General features: G+C 38.3%; 1 protein-coding gene across 2 annotated transcripts in view; it reads right to left on the bottom strand.

Annotated features, from left to right (window-relative positions):
• FBXL20 (F-box and leucine rich repeat protein 20) overlaps positions 1–16,878 on the bottom strand; it is a 95,471-nt gene that overhangs the window by 27,371 nt on the left and 51,222 nt on the right. For both annotated transcript variants that reach the window (XM_040245496.1, XM_040245497.1), the window contains exon 2: positions 13,015–13,076. In XM_040245496.1, coding sequence (XP_040101430.1) covers positions 13,015–13,076 — 62 coding nt within the window. The remainder of the gene's footprint in view (positions 1–13,014; positions 13,077–16,878) is intronic.

The raw sequence follows: 16,878 nt of genomic DNA, 5'->3' as shown, positions 1-16,878 counted from the left end.
TCCTGGCAACCACCACTCTACTTTGTTTCTCTGTGAATTTAACTACTCCACACACTTCATATGAGTGGAATCATATAGCATTTGCCTTTTGTTACAGGCTTATTTCATGTCTTCAAGGTTCATCCATGCTGTTGCATGTATCTGAACTGCCTTACTTTTTAAAAGCTGAATAGTATTCCAAGGTATACATATGCCATATTTTCTACATCTGTCCATAGATGGAAAGTGTGAATGCCTTTCTTGATCTCGAGGTGACCCTGCTACAACCCTGATGACTCTCTTTAATAAAATACAATTTCCATCTTTTAAAATACTGATTACAAACTCCATTCCCAAATAAATACATACACTATCAATCTAGGTACTTCAATTTCTAAAACAGTAAGTTTACCTAATGCAACAAACCTTCTTACACTGCTTAATGCTGCTGCTTTTCCCTGTCACCCACTATATACTATCGTTTTTGTGGAGATTCCTCAAGATCCCATTTCTGCCAAATCACCAGTAATCCCTAAGTAATTTGCATAAATATGTTACACATGGCAGGGACACAGGAGAGAAATTTTAGATAATGGATCCTCGTTAGACTAGGTTTAGTAACCTTTCAACAGAAAGGTTCTCCACAAAATAAAGCATAATAGACAGACATGAAACCTCAGGCTAGAGGTCCAATGTAGACCTAGGAGACTCTCTGAAGCATATATCCCAACAATCATAATTCCATTCTTAGAATGTACTCTCTGGGGTTCTAATGTCAAAGTTCCCTTCAGTTGGCTTTTCACCTGGGTTTGACATTATGCTACATTAAAGAGAGAAAGAAGACAGTCTCTGTGCCCCTCTGCGGCAATAACAGTTAGGACTTTCCAGTCCTGATTTGGCTTCCTAGTAAGATAGATGTGATAAGCTTCTGTGCTTGAAAGTGAAAGTCACTCGGTCATCTCCGACTCTTTGTTACCCCATGGAATTCTCAGGCCAGAATACTGGAGTGGGTAGCCTTTCCCTTCTCTAGGGGATCTTCCCAACCCAGGGATCGAACCCAGGTCTCCTGCATTGCAGGCAGATTCTTTACCAACTGAGCTATCAGGGAAGCCTAAGATGGATGTGATAAGACTCTGTGCTTCAATCCCTTGAACTACCCCACAGTCTGTCTAAATGTCTGCTATTATTTAGTAACTTCTGACCTCTACTTATCCTACATAGTTGACGGGAGAGACAGTTACCTTTAGAAACCCAAATATATGGACTGATGGGATAAGATGCCAGAGTTTCAGTTACAGTGACTGGGGAGGGGAGAGGCTGGTTGGGGAAATGGAGGATGGTGAAGAGGAGGCTCACAGAGAGCATTTACCCTTCTAAATATGGTTAACATTAATTTAAACTTAAAAAAAAAATCACTGTAATTTTAAGTATGCATTTGTAGGATAAGTCAAGGTGAAACGATACTGCTATTTTTATGTGACAGGCAAGAACAGTAAAACTACATTATACTGCTTTTCATCATCTTCAGGCTTGGTACTTTACAATGCAACCCTTTACACAATTCCTTCTTGAGGATACCTATTATCTGTAGCCAGAATGGCTATGATCAAAGAGATAAGAAAACTGAGGGAGAATGAAAGGTCTGTTACTATTGAAGGATCCTGCTTGACTGCTTCAATAAAAGTCTTTCCCCATCTCTTATCAAGAGATTGTTGAAAAACTGGCCTAGCTTTAGGCCACCCAAGTCTAAGTAAAGTAGGCCTCATCTTCCCCATTTAAGCAAAAAGATTTTGGCTAGGTTTCTGAAATATAATGTGGAAGAAGTTAGGGTCTAATTATAAGTAGATCTTATTGCCATATTAAAAAAAAAAAAGATGCAAATGGTCCTGGAGAAAGTATTCAGAAGGTATTTAGAATTTCTGAGTGTGGAGCCCAGATATCTGCAGAATTTTTTTAAAAAAACCAATTTCTCCAAGTGATTCTTATGAATATTATATAAAGGTGATAATTTATGATTTTCAAAAACATTTATAAAAGATGCGCAATTCAGATATTTTTAAAGCAAACTGCAGACAACTACATCTTCATGGTTTTTTTTTAATAATTTTATTTATTTATTTATTTTTAATTTTTACTTTACAATTCTGTATTGGTTTTGGCATAGATTGACATGAATCCACCACAGGTGTACATGCGTTCCCAAACATGAACCCCCCTCCCACCCCCCTCCCCACAACATCTCTCTGGGTCATCCCCGCTGTTTTTAACCCCTTGATCATGGACTGAAATACACCAGGGTAGAGAGATGACAACAGTGAATAACCGCAAAGCCTTTTCATTAATTTACAAATTCAAATCTCTAGATGAAGAGGAATTTTTTGGTTAATCCGTATCCAATAACAAAAAATGAATGTCAAAGATGGCATCTGCCTGAGTTTGAGATCTAATATTCAAAAGAAGTCAAAGTCAAGAATCATTCTTCAGTCAGAACTCATTTTAAAGATTCAAAAAGATGGGGATGGGGCAGAAGGAGGGACATATCTCCTGTTGGACATATCTATCTAGTCTCTGATCATGTTTGTTTCATAAAGTCAGAAATAAACAAAATTCGGTTCAACTTCTGGTCATGGCTGAGTAAGTTTCCACTGGACTAACTTTCTAGATACAGCATCAAATTGTGAACAAAACATAAAAACAACCATCTGAAGGCAACAGAGATGAACAAATGCAGGAGTTATTAAAGGGGAAAAGGGAACAACAAGCGACTCTCCAGGTGTTTTGTTTTTTTCATGGCTTTTATTCTGAGGACAGGTTGTTACTTGGGGCTCTTAGAACTTGAATAGAAACCTGTGAAGGGGAATCAAGAGAAGAGTCTGGAGCAACCATAGGCAACAGGAAGTGAGGAGAGAAAGAGAGTTAGAATGATGTGAGGGAGCACAAATTCCATCCAAACCCCCAAGAGACCTCTGACTACTGCCTGTGGTGGAAACACTCCAAGCTGGTAAATTTAGAAGAACTGAACTTGCATTTCAGAGGCCACCCACAACATGGGACACAAAGTTTGTAGTCTGGGGACAGCCAAGTTACCTATCTGCTAAAAATAAACAAATGAATACATTCAATAAAACTCCAAACTGAATACACAGAGATGAATAAAATGAACTAAAATACTTTAAATGAATAATGTAAAAAAAGAGAACCAATGTAACTTTTGAATTCTGTATTTTCTGTACATCACCAGGCAAAAGACCAAAAACAAACGAACCCACAGCAAAAAACTATAAATAATGAACTCTAATTAGATTCTTCAGAGTGTAATGGGTTATTTCATGTGCAATCTAAGATTAAGTAAGTAAGTAATTATATTGTAGACAGAGTCATATTCCTCCCTTAGAGAAGAACAGTCATATTACACCCATAAATATGGAAAGGAGAACTAAAATGAGCCTGAAGGTATTAGACTAGGATTGGAGGTGTTAGTATAAACTGGTTATGTAAGAGAATTGTCATGTTTAATTTATCTATTCATCTATATATAGAGACAGATATAAAATTGCATAAAGATGTGTTCATGCACTACCCACCTCCAAACATGTATTTCTTAGCTCCATCTGATGAGAAGATCTACAAGCAATTATGTCCAGTAGCAATAAACATAGCTAGGGTAGAGATCTTAGTTTCTAAATACCATTCTCCACTCAAAATCATCCCTGAGCTCCTTGCAAAACTGTCTGATTCCAGGACTGGGTCAGGAAAAGTACAAGAAGATCCTAGAGTATCTTGTGCCAAAAAACAAGGATATATTCAAAGAATGATGGGACATATTCAAAGAACACAGAATATAACCATAAGGGACTCCCACTGGCTAAATTTGAAATGTTTTGAGCAGAAAACAAGAATCCAAATGGGATTACCACACACTGAATAAAACAGGAATTCATGAGCATATATTGATATTACTAAAGAAAGGAAAAAACGGGATAGAAAACTCTTCCTTATAGAGAGTTCCAACTAGTAAAATGTAGAAGTAAAGATGGAATTAGAGAATCACCATTTGGTAACCACAACAGTAATAACTGTTTCAAGCAAGAAACAAAAACGTTAACAGTCTGACTGAGTTAAAGTTTGATGAGAAACAAGATATTCACATAGTCTCAAAGTATTTCACCACAGGACACTTACAAATGAGAAAGGGGAAAATGATAACATTACAGTGGAGAAATCTGGCAGATACCACCTTAACCTGATGCTCAGAGTTAACATCAACAGTAATGGGACAGACATCTTATGCTTATGACACGAACAATGAGGGAGCCTCCTAGGTGGTGCTACTAGTGGTAAAGAACCCACCTGCCGATGCAGGAGACATAAGAGATGTGGGCTTGATCCCTGGGCCAGGAAGATCCCCTGGAGGAGGGCAGGGCAATGCACTTCAGCATTCTTGCCTGGAGAATCCCATGGACAGAGGAGCCTGGCGGGCTACAGTCCATAGGGTCACAAAGAGTTGGCCATGACTGAAGTGATCAGCACAGCACAACACACGAACAATGAGAAGGATACTGTATTGCTTTGTGGTATTCCTACAAAATTGTGCCAACTGAATTTACTCAAGAAGGACATTCTGTAAAGAATCTTCAAAACTGTCAATGGCTATAAAAGACAAAGAAAGACTGAAGGCCTATTTAAAATTAAAGCCAGCTGAAGAGAAGTGACAAGTAAATGCAACCTGTGATCCTGGACTGCAACTTGAATCAGAAAGAAAAATATTTTTTCTTGCCTGTACTACAAAGAACACAAAGAAAGGATCATGCATAGGATAACTGGTAAAATAGGGATAAGGTCTATGCTAATGCTAATGCTAAGTCACTTCAGTCGTGTCCGACTCTGCGAGCCCATAGACGGCAGCCCACCAGGCTCCCTTGTCCCTGGGATTCTCCAGGCAAGAACACTGGAGTGGGTTGCCATTTCCTTCTCCAATGCATGAAAGTGAAAAGTGAAAGTGAAGTTGCTCAGTCGTGTCCAACTCTTTGCGACCCCATGGACTGCAGCCCACCAGGCTCCTCCGTCCATGGGATTTTCCAGGCAACAGTACTGGAGTGGGGTGCCATTGCCTAAGGTCTATAGACTACATAATAGTATCACATCAACGTGTATTTCAAAATTACAGCAATTTCAATTACTGTACTGTGTTTATAAATGAGAAAGTCTTTGATTTTAGAAAATTCATAGTGAAGTCTTGGGTAAAAAGTATGGTTTGCAACTTAACCCAAATAGTTAAGAAAAAAATAATGTAAGTATGGTCAAAGGTTAACATTTGAGGAATCCAAGTAAAAGTTTTATGGAATTTCTTTGAACTACTTCTGAATCTTTTCAGTAAATCTAAAATAATTTAAAAACAAAAAGGGGAAAAAAACAAGTGAAAAATATGTTAAAACTCAAGGGAGTGGCAAGAAGTAAAAATACAAATAATAAACCACTGGCTTAGTATCAGCTATATATATCTAATTGGGTCATCTTGTATTTTGCAAGCTAACTCCTGTACCCAAGCCTTGAACAATAACACAATTAACACAGAGAAAACACAAACTTCAGAAAACAAAGAGATTGTTAAAAGATTATTTTCCAAATAATGTTTCCTTCTAGGGTTATATTCCCAGGATACTCATGCTCCTTGGTCCTCAAGATGGCCCCAATCGTGACAGAGTCATGACTTTAGGGCTATTAAAAACTGGCCCCACAACATCAAGCTGAGCCTGGTGGGAGTTCGTGTACTAGGATGTATAATGATAAGAAGACAAAAAGGACTTGAAAAAAAAATAGTATCTTCACAGAGTCAAGTGGCTCTCAGTCTCAAAAGACAAACAGCTTTGTGTCCACATACATAAATAACCTATACAAAGGCAATGTGCCTAATACATATCTTATTAATAGTCCATCACTACCAAGATATCAGGGCTTCCCTCCTGGCTCAGCTGGTAAAGAATGTGCCTACAATGTGAGAGACCTGGGTTCGATCCCTGGGTTGGGAAGATCCCCTGGAGAAGGGAACGGCTCCCCACTCCAGTATTTTAGCCTGGAGAATTCCATGGACTGTAGTCCATGGGGTCACAAAGAGTCAGACACAACTGAGTAACTTTCACCAAGACAACAAGGCAACAGTGGAGAGTTGTTACTGGCTAAGAAAATTTGGAGCCAAGCAAGAGTTGAAGTCTCTAACAGAACTAAAATAAAACAGCCAATTCACTCCCCAGGAGTATTTTGTTACTGCTGTTGTAGTTCCTCCAGGCAACGGAGTGTTAGGCTTGGAAATACTAAAACAGCAAATGGCAGGACTTCCTTGGTGGTCCAGTGGTTAGGACTTGCTTTCACTGCAGGGGGTACAGGTTCCATCCCTGGTTGGAGAACTAAGATCCCGCATGTCACATGGCATAGCCAAAAAACAAACAAACAAATGGCAATTATGAAGAAACACACAAACCAGGCAAGAGATGAAGTTTGAGGCAGGCAGCATCCAATTTATTAACAGACATGCAAAGTTCATGAATTCTTCAATATAAACAATATCACAAAGAAGAGTTTGTTTGCCAGGCAAGCCTTAGGGGAAAAAAATCCTAAACTACAATACTATGTATTATGCAAAAGAGCTGGAGCTTCAAATCTTTGTAGCATACCTGAATCAAAAACCCTTTGCCTCTGTCCACAAAAAGGAAACAATAATCTCATCTGAAATGCTCTTCTTTCTTACTCTCCTGCAACATCCAGTTAATCACTACCTACCCCTTTATGACTCAGCTCATGTCTCATTTCTTTGGAAGCATCTTCTGAACTCTCTAAGGTTAGCTGTAATGTCCTACACGTGAGCTTTGCTCTAGGCAAACTTCCATTATACCTTCATACTGATTATTTTCCTGTCAGTCTTTTCTACTACTCACTGAGTTTCTTGAGGACAAAAAGTCCCGTTTATTTCTATATCCAACATAATGCTTGGTACACTGCATGTCTCCTCCTATAATAAGGTTTAAGGAAATTCCAACTATGTAATATTCCAGAAAACGCAAAATTATGGAGATCAGGAAAAAAAGTGGTTGCCTGGGATAAGACCCTGGTGCTGGGAAAGACTGAAGGCAGGAGGAGAAGGGGACGAGAGAGAACGAAATGGCTGGATGGCATCACCAACTCAATGAGTTGACCAAGCTCCGGGTGATGGTGAAGGACAGGGAAGCCAGGCTGCAGTCCATGGAGTCGCAAAAAGTCGGAGGTGACTGAGTGACTGAACAACAACAAGGATGAAAAGTGAGAGAGATAAACAGGCAAAGCAGAAAGGATTTTTACAGCAGTAAAAACACTATGTATGATACTGTAATGATGGATATGTTATTACACATTTGTACAAACCCATAAAATCTATGGAGAAGGAAATGGCAACCCACTCCAGTACTCTTGCCTGGAAAAATCCCAAGGATGGAGGAGCCTGGTAGGCTACAGTCCATGGGGTCGCAGAGAGTCGGACACGACTAAGCGACTTCACTTCACCTCATAAAATCTACAACACCAAGAGTGAACCTTAAGGTAAACTAATTTACTTAAGATAATTATAAGGTGTTAATATAGGTTCATCTTTGGCAAACAAACAAATAAACAAAAAACATCCTGGTGGGTTATGTTGATAATGGGGGTGGAAGCCTGCATGTGTGAAGAGGGCACATGAGAAACCTCTGTAACTTCCTCTCGTTTCACTGTAAACCTACAACTGCTCTACAGAAACAAATTCTTTAAAAGAAAGTTGAAGGACTACAAAGGACAAGAATGAGGCCTATAGTAATTATTGAACTTCAGCATTCTGCTAATGTAGAATAAAAATACACTTCTTTTATTCTCTCAGCAAGGAAACTGCAGTAGCAAACTCAAATGAAAATGCATCATGCATACTGGTATGGTAAAAAACAGCCTAAACACATGCTTATATTTATAAAGAGTCATGTATGTAACTACTGTGTTAAAAATCGGTGATGAAACAAAATGTATCACGTGAATCCCTGCCCCCTGCAAAGGTTTAAGGGGACATAATTTAATTATTTTTTGGTATCTCGTGGCTTTCATAAAGAACATCAATTATCATTCTATTCAGTAAAATCCTCATGAGTAACTAAGTGACTAAAACTTCTCTTCATTAAATAAACAACCCTGTACTGTAATATTTTTGAATGTTACTATTAATTTTTAATTGATATAACACTGATTAATAACACTGTGTAAGCCTCATGCATAAAACACTGTATTTCTACTTCTGTATACCCTACAACATGCTCACCACCCAAAATTTATTTTCCATTAATTCACCATACAGTTGACCAACCCCTCTTTATACCTTTCCCATCTGGGAACCACTACTCTTCTCAATCCTACATGTTCGTTTTTGTTGGTTTTCTTTTTTTTTTTTCTTTCTCATTTCCTTTCCTTTTTTAGGCCACACTGTGCAGCACACAGAATCTCAATTCTCCAACCAGGTGCCCCCTGAACTGGAAGCTCAGAGCTTTAAACAGTGAACCACCAGAAAAGTTCCCTGCTTTTGCTTGCTTTTAAAATTAGTTTTTATATATTCTCTCTTATTGCCAGATTGCTAATAATAAACTCAGTGGACCTTCTACCAACGTAACTCTTCTGATCCCATTTTTATTTACTGACATTCATAATTGAATTTGTGTTAACTGTGTTTAATTAAAAAAATAAATAATGAGTAAATGGGAACTGAGAAATAGCTGACATGCATCCTTTAAGTAAAACGCAGATTTGATCTTCCAGCTTGCTTTCTGTTTCTCTGATTTGTTCTGGATAACTGAGAAGACTAAAAAACGAAATGGTCAGTAAGAGCAATTTCTTTGATTCAGAAACATCTGTTCTTTGATTCAGGAACATCTGCCAATGCATCTTAAAGGTGAGAGATGATCACTTTTGGTAGTATGAGTATCTAGTTACATCATTTTATGGTGTATGACTAAAAAATAGAATTAACAGTAATATACATGACATTTTATTGCACTTCCTATGTGCTGAGCACGCTTTCTAGCAAGTACTTTATATTTATCAACCCTTTTGATCCTTGTTTATTGTTGTTTAGTTGCCAAGTCGTGTCCAAATCTTCCCTGACTCCATGGACTGTAGCTTGCCATTTCTTTCTCCAAGGGGCCTTCTCAGTCCAGGGACTGAACCTGCCTCTCCTGCACTGGCAGGCCAAGTCTTTACCACTAAGTCACTAGGGAGGATTTTAGTACCTTCCTAAAAGGTAGGTACTAAAATCTTCAGTTTACAGCTAGTAAATGACAAAATGCAGGTGTTCAGATTTCAGAGTTGATGTTCTTAATCAATATGCCCTTAAAAGTAAGAAAACACACTTCCCTATCCACCCTGAACTTTTGGCAATTAAAGTGAATGAAAATACTAGATATCATCAGTGTTGTAAGATTCCTGGAATAGAATATAATAAGACAGCATGTATACAGAAAAGAGTTAACATAGCAGGCCTATCCTTATTAGAAAGGCCCTTTTTCAAATGTCGCTTGCACTGTTGCACCTTGGATGGCATTTGAGAATTTGGATTGCAGACGTTTTCCACTATTCCCCATAAGCTTCCCTGGTAGACATTTTACTTTTTTGTTGTAACTTATTTTTGGAGGAATTAAGCACACCCTGTGTGACTCCACTGGGAAAGGACTCTTAAAGGCAAAACCTGGTTTCCTATTTCACTCCATTCAGCCCCCCCCTCCTTTTTTAGTGAAACAAGCGAAGTTTTATTTCTAGGAGGAAAAGAGTACAATATGTTGGATAGACATACAGGTGGACTTTGCTTTGTATCTTTTCCCTGTAATAAATCATAGCTGTAAGTATGACTATATGCTGAGCCTTGAGTCCTCCCAGAAAATCATCAAACTTAGGAGTACTCCAGGGGACCCAATACAGCATGATTATTTATTTTAGACAAACAACTCCAGCCAATTCATTCTTTCCATCTAACTTCAGAAAACTCATCTACCAACTCATACATACACATATTACATGATAATTATATGAGTCAACACCCCAAGAGTCGAAAAATTAATGAAGAAAGTTTCAGATTCTTGTAAATAATAATAATCTTCATTCTGAAAATTTCATTGTTTTATAGCTAAAAGGGCATACGTGGGTTCAAACAGTCTTACTTACCACTCAGGTTATTTTTAAAGTTATCAATATCATCCTCAGAAGGAATCCTGAGAAACGAGTCACTTTACATTAGCTCTTGGAAAACAGAAGAGTCTCTGTCTTATAAACACTGACATTCATTTTCCAAGAGGTACTCCTAAAGATATGCACATGGTTCTGCTCTGAAAGGAAGTACTGTCAATTCTAACTGAATTTCACATTATGCAAGCAATGGATTCCAGCCTGCTGGAGCATTACTAATAAACTTTGTTTCAAAAGGAAAGGAGGAAAATTAGTAAGTTAAAGTAAGCTACAGCTAAGAAAAGACAAGAACACTTCCTTAATTCATTGGTAAATTGGCTGTGGCTCTGAATTTGGCCCTAGCAACACAAGTTTTCCCCTTGTAGACTGATACATGTTGGATCAAATAATGTAACTTAAAAATCTAACCAAGCCAAATAGTCTATGCTACTTATTAAACTGTATTTTTTAAAACAGCTAATACACAGACATGGTATGAAATTCCAAATACACACACCCACAAATTTAGAAGCCACACAAAAAATCTGACCAATAAGTAATGACAGTAACAATATGACTCATAAAATAAAACACATATCCACAAGTCTATACCGTTATAAATAACTGAATAAATAAGCGCCAAAGAATTGATGCTTTTGAACTGTGATGTTGGAGAAGACTCTTGGGAGTCCCTTGGACTGCAAGGAAATCCAACCAGTCCATCCTAAAGGAGCTCAGTCCTGGGTGTTCATTGGAAGGACTGATCTTGAAGCTGAAACTCCAATACTTTGGCCACCTGATGCAAAGAGCTGACTCACTGGAAAAGACCCTGATGCTTGGAAAGATTGAGGGCAGGAAGGGCAGGAGGAGAAGGGGACGACAGAGGATGAGATGGTTGGATGGCATCACCGACTCAATGGACATCAGTTTGGGTAAACTCTGGGAATTGGTGATGGACAGGGAGGCCTTGCATGCTGCAGTGCATGGGGTCCCAAAGAGTTGGACCGAATGAGTGACTGAACTGAACTGAACTGAAGAGATGGAAGCAACCTAAGTTTCCACTGATGGATGAATGGATAAAGAAAATGTGATATACACACGTACAATGGAATATTATTCAGCTGCCCCTCCACCCCCAAAAGAGGAAATCTTGCCATAGGCAACAACCTGCATGAACTTTGAGGGTACTTATGTTACATGAAATAAGTCACAGAGAGAAAAACATACTGTAAGATCTCATTAATATACATCATCTAAAACAATAACAAAAAACCCAACGAATTTTTAACTATGGGTTGTGATGGATATTAACTATATTTACTGTGGTGATCATTTTATAATGTATTATTTTTTTTTGCTGCATATATTATTATTGATTTTTCACTGCACCATGTGGGTTCCAGGATCTTAGTTCCTAACCAGGATTGAACCTGTACCCTCAGCAGTGGAAGCATGGAGTCTTAACCACTGGACCGCCATTTTGCAATATAAACAAATATCAAATCATTATGTTGTATACCTGAAACTAATAGATTATATGTCAATTATATCTAAAAAAAGAAAGGAGGAGAGGGAGTGGGAGGGTAATGAGAAATGGTGTCTAAAGCTGGAAAGGGCCAGGGCAGGCAATGGTGCAATGTAAAGAATTACAGAAGATGTTATCCGTGTTACCCTCATTTCTTGCCTAGATTTCTTTAATAGCCTTCTTATTGCTTTCCACTCCAATCTTCCAATCTGGCTGGCACATAGTACCCAGGCTAATTCTTTAAAAATATAAACCAGATCATATTATTCCCCTGACACAACATGAGAGGTCTCGTAGACCACTGTAAGAAATCTGAGTTTCATGACAAAAACAGAAAAACTCTAATAAAATATAAAAACATAAACACAGTATGATCACAGCATGATCGCTCAGTCATAGCCGACCCTTTGCTGCCCCATGGATTGCAACCTGCTAGGCTCCTCTGTCCATGGAATTTTCCAGGCAAGAGTACTAGAGTGGGTTGCCATTTCCCACTCCAGGGGATCTTCTCAACCCAAGGATCAAACCTGGGTCTCTTGAGAGTCTCCTGCATTGGCAGGGAGCGCTACCTGGGAAGCCCAATATTAAAAATAAGTGTGTCTTAATGTACTCAGTTTATGGTAACAATGAAGAACATAACCTGTTTTTAAAATATTCTTCTTTAAGAGAGCTAAAATTTCACTGAAATTTATGGGATACTCAAGATATTCAGAGTGCATTTTCCAGTGGCTCTGGTAGTCTAGGATGTTCTTTCAACTATAGTCAACCAGCTCATATTTTTACTTTTGTGGAAAAAATCCATTTCAAGTTCAATTCAGTTCTTTCTTTTTTTTCCTTAACATTTTCAAAGTTTAAGTCCTAGGATTTAATCCCTGCTTCGAAGGATCTTGCAATCTAGTGGAGGACTCAGCATGCAAATACTTAGGAATGCCAGAAATAACTCTTTACCAGCACTAGAGCAAGGTATTTTTCATCCTGAAGCAGGGACTGGTTATGGGCTAGACAGCAGTAGCAGCTATGAGCAAGAAGATGCCCCTGAGCACAGTAACTTCCAACGTTTTGCAAAGAGAATGTGCTTTTTTCAGTTATGCTACTCTAATAAAACCCTGAGTGTAAAAGAGGAAAGTTTCAAGCAAATTTTTAAAAGGCTGTAATTCCTAGGATAAAACTGTTTAATAAAGGCATCAATAAATTTTAAAATTCAGATAATCCAGATCCTAAAGATACACAAAAATGAGCAAAAACTTAAGATTATTCTAAACAGGTAAATGTGATACACAACAAGAAAACCACCATAAAGTTAGACTTACCGTAATAGGAGTTCTTTGGGAAGTTTTTTATTGATTACAGCTTCATCGCTATTTGAGAACATCTGCAAAAACAAAATCATTGTGTCAAGTGCTACTTAACATTTTATTATGTTTAACTCAACAGTTTAGACTACCACCTGGTGGCTCAGACGGTAAAGCATCTGCCTACAATGTGGGAGACCCAGGTTCGATCCCTGGCTCAGGAAGATCCCCTGGAGAAGGAAATGGCAACCCACTCTGGTTCTCTTGGCTGGAAAATCCCATGGATGGAGGAGCCTGGTAGGCTACAGTCCATGGGGTCACAAAGAGTCAGACACGACTGAGCAACTTCACTTCACTTCAACAGTTTAGAGGTAATCCTCTTAGGAGAGAAGAGAATAAGTACAACAGATGTTATAACCAAAGTCATATTTTCAGAAACTCTTTAGGCTAAAAAAATGTCAGACATTTAATTTGCTCTCTATCTTTATCTTTAGAAAAAAGCTAACTAATAGCAGCCAGAAGGATGACATTATGTGCCAGGTGCTATCGTTAGTCTTTTTTTATGTATTAATGGATTGAACCTTCTTATGACCCTTAATCTTCATTTTACATATATGGAAACTGAGCTACAAAAAGCTTACTTGCTTAAAATTGTATCAGTACAGAGTGACCATTTGAAAAACCTTAAGGCAAGGTTATTTTCCATATCTAACTCATATTTATTTGTTCATGGAGTTGTTCAGAAACCTAGGATAGGGAACATTCTCTTTCAAGTTTTATGAATCATGCAGAAAACTAATAATGCTTCATAACCACAACCATATGCATTCTGGATGCACAAAGGATCGTTCAAATTAATGAAATAACTCACAATGGGTACTTTTAAACAGACTCACAATTTCTTCCACTATAAGCTTGTCTAATAAGCTACATTAAAAATCAAATACCTATATATCCAATAAAAAGTCAGAAAAGACAACACACATGTCACTGAAACTGAGGAGTATGTTCAGTCCCTCCTATTAAGTATTACATAGACGCCTCTTGACTTCACGAAGTGAACATTTACTGAACATCTTGTAAGTATTAGGCACCTTTCTAGGCAATGAAATACAAAGACAGTAAGATGTTATCTCTGTACTTAAGGGTCTCCTGCTCTACAATGAAGAACATGAAAATAAGCAAATACTAAATTTGGACTGGCATCAAGGAGATAAGCTAGAAATATGTTAAAATTATAGTTGAAGTAAAAGATGATACAGATCTCTGTAAGATTATAGGGGCAGTGGAAATGAAAAAAAAAAAGCTGGAGAAAAAAGGAATTTTAAAGAAGCTACAGAATTGCTGATGGAAAGCTGGATCATCTATCAAGTTTTAGTGCAGCAAATACACTATGTTATAATAAAGCTACCGACTGACAATCACAAGCTTTAGGAAATTACCTGACATTAAAGAAGAATCTGCTTCCCTAAAATCTCTATCCATTAACGAAGTTACTAAGGAAAAAATCATACTCCTTTTTGGTAAAGCAGTCTTTCAAAATGAAGTCATCATATTTCTTCCTAAACAAATCTCAAATTTCACTGTTTCTAATTTTCTAAGACTCTTGACTATTATGATTATTCGTTTTTTGGGGACCACACCACGCAGGATTTTAGCTTCCCCCAGCAGGGATCCAACACATGCCCCCTGCAGCAGAAGCATGGAGTCTTAACCAGTGGACTGCTAGGGAAGTTCCATCATCATTCTTCTCTAGGTACACTTATGGGAAAGAATGCATGAAGGAGTTATAAAGTATACCCTCAATAATCTAGGGCTGATGACATAAATAACAATGTCTTGCAAAGACAGCTAAATGTATCAAAAGTTGAGACCTGCCTGGCGGACTTCTTAGCATACAATATGTATCTTAAGCTTGAGATCTTTGGAAAAAATTAAATTTGTAAGTATAAAATATCACTAAAGCACCAAATATAACAGACTATGCCCAACTCAAATCCACAAAATATAAAAGATAATCACTTTTATAGTAGAAATGCTAAACTCTTTATCTTGTATATTCAAAGTATTTAACTGAATACCCAGCAAGGCACTTTCTGCTCACTTGAATATAGACAATAATTAAACTGATAAATAATAAAAATCTGCTATGTATTGTTCACACAACTTGTACAACTCTAGATTTTTTTAAAAAAGGAACAAAAATCACACCCAGTGGCAATTTTTTCCCCTAAGTTAGCCTAAATGGGCTTCCCTAGTAGTTCAGTTGGTAAAGAATCTGCCTGCAATGCAGGAGACCCCAGTTTGATTCCTGGGTCGGGAAGATCCCCTGGAGAAGGTAACCCACTCCACTATTCTGGCTGGGAGAATTCCATGGACTGTATACTCCATGGGGTCACAAAGAGTCGGACACGACTGAGTGACCTTCACTTCACTTCTTCAGCTTAAATAGGCCAAACGCTGTTGTCTCTATATGAACATGAGGTATATGAAAAAGTCAAGAAGAAAAGGAATAGTGTTCTGGGACTACCTGGGAAAGATCATGTGTATAAGACACCGGTCCAGATTTGTATTTCCCTCCTCTTCCTTCTGCATACATGTATCCTACTCCAAGTAGACAAAGATCAGTGGTTCACAAACTGTGGTCAAATAACAGCATCAGCATCAAACAGGACCTTGTTAGAAATGCAAGTTCTTGAAGAATTGATGCTTTTGAACTGTGGTGTTGGAGAAGACTCTTGAGAGTCCCTTGGACTGCAAGGAGATCCAACCAGTCCATTCTGAAGGAGATCAGCCCTGGGATATCTTTGGAAGGAATGATGCTAAAGCTGAAACTCCAGTACCTCATGCAAAGAGTTGACTCATCGGAAAAGACTCCGATGCTGGGAGGGATTACGGGCAGGAGGAGAAGGGGACGACAGAGGATGAGATGGCTGGATGGCATCACTGACTCAATGGACGCGAGTCTGAGTGAAGTCCGGGAGTTGGTGATGGACAGAGAGGCCTGGCGTGCTGCGATTCATGGGGTTGCAGAGAGTTGGACACGACTGAGCGACTGAACTGAACTGAACTGAACTGGGTTGTACCCCAGATCTACAGCATCAGAAACAGGGTGCCAGATGTGGTGGAGGGAAAAGAGAGACAACCTGTATTTTAACAAGCCCTCCAGGTGATACTGATGCTTCCTGAAGTCTGAGAACCAATGAACCAGAAAAAATGGATTGAGGACCCCAGAACTTACGAAATCACAGTTCTAACACACAGAATATTTTATTATTTAAAGTGACATAGCAATGGAACTTAGAAAATAATCCTAGAGGTAGACACACATTAATTTTAGATGTTTCCGAGGAAATCCAAATGGCTTTCACTCTAGTTCATGATCACAGAAGCAATAGAATGTATGTTTTAGACATCTTACTATTGCAGCTGAATCCAAAATCTAGATTTCTCATACAACATATAAAGATGTCTAGACCAAGGATATATCAATTAGAAAAATTTGTGAAGGCTTTAGATATTATTGTTTTAGAGAAGTCACTGTTCAAACATCTGATATTCTTAGTTATCTTGTTTCATATTAATGTGTGGATATATAGTGTTAGTTGCTCAGTCATGTCCAACTCTTTGTGATCCCATGGACTATAGCTACCAGGCTCTGCTGTCCATAGAATTCTCCAGGCAAGAATACTGGAGTGGGTTGCCATTCCCTTCTCCAGACAATCTTCCAGACTCAGGGACTGAACATACATCTCCTGCACTACAGGCAAATTCTTCACTGTCTGAGTCATCAGGGATATATAATTACATATTTTAATAATCTATCTGCAAACAATTACAAGGATGTGGGGATGGGGGTGGTATGGGAACATGAGAGCAACT

The sequence above is a fragment of the Oryx dammah genome, unplaced genomic scaffold, assembly GCF_014754425.2.
Source record: "Oryx dammah isolate SB20612 unplaced genomic scaffold, SCBI_Odam_1.1 HiC_scaffold_8, whole genome shotgun sequence".
Classification (NCBI taxonomy): domain Eukaryota; kingdom Metazoa; phylum Chordata; class Mammalia; order Artiodactyla; family Bovidae; genus Oryx; species Oryx dammah.
Note: the sequence above shows the minus strand (reverse complement) of the source record. Positions and strands in the feature narration are given on the sequence as shown.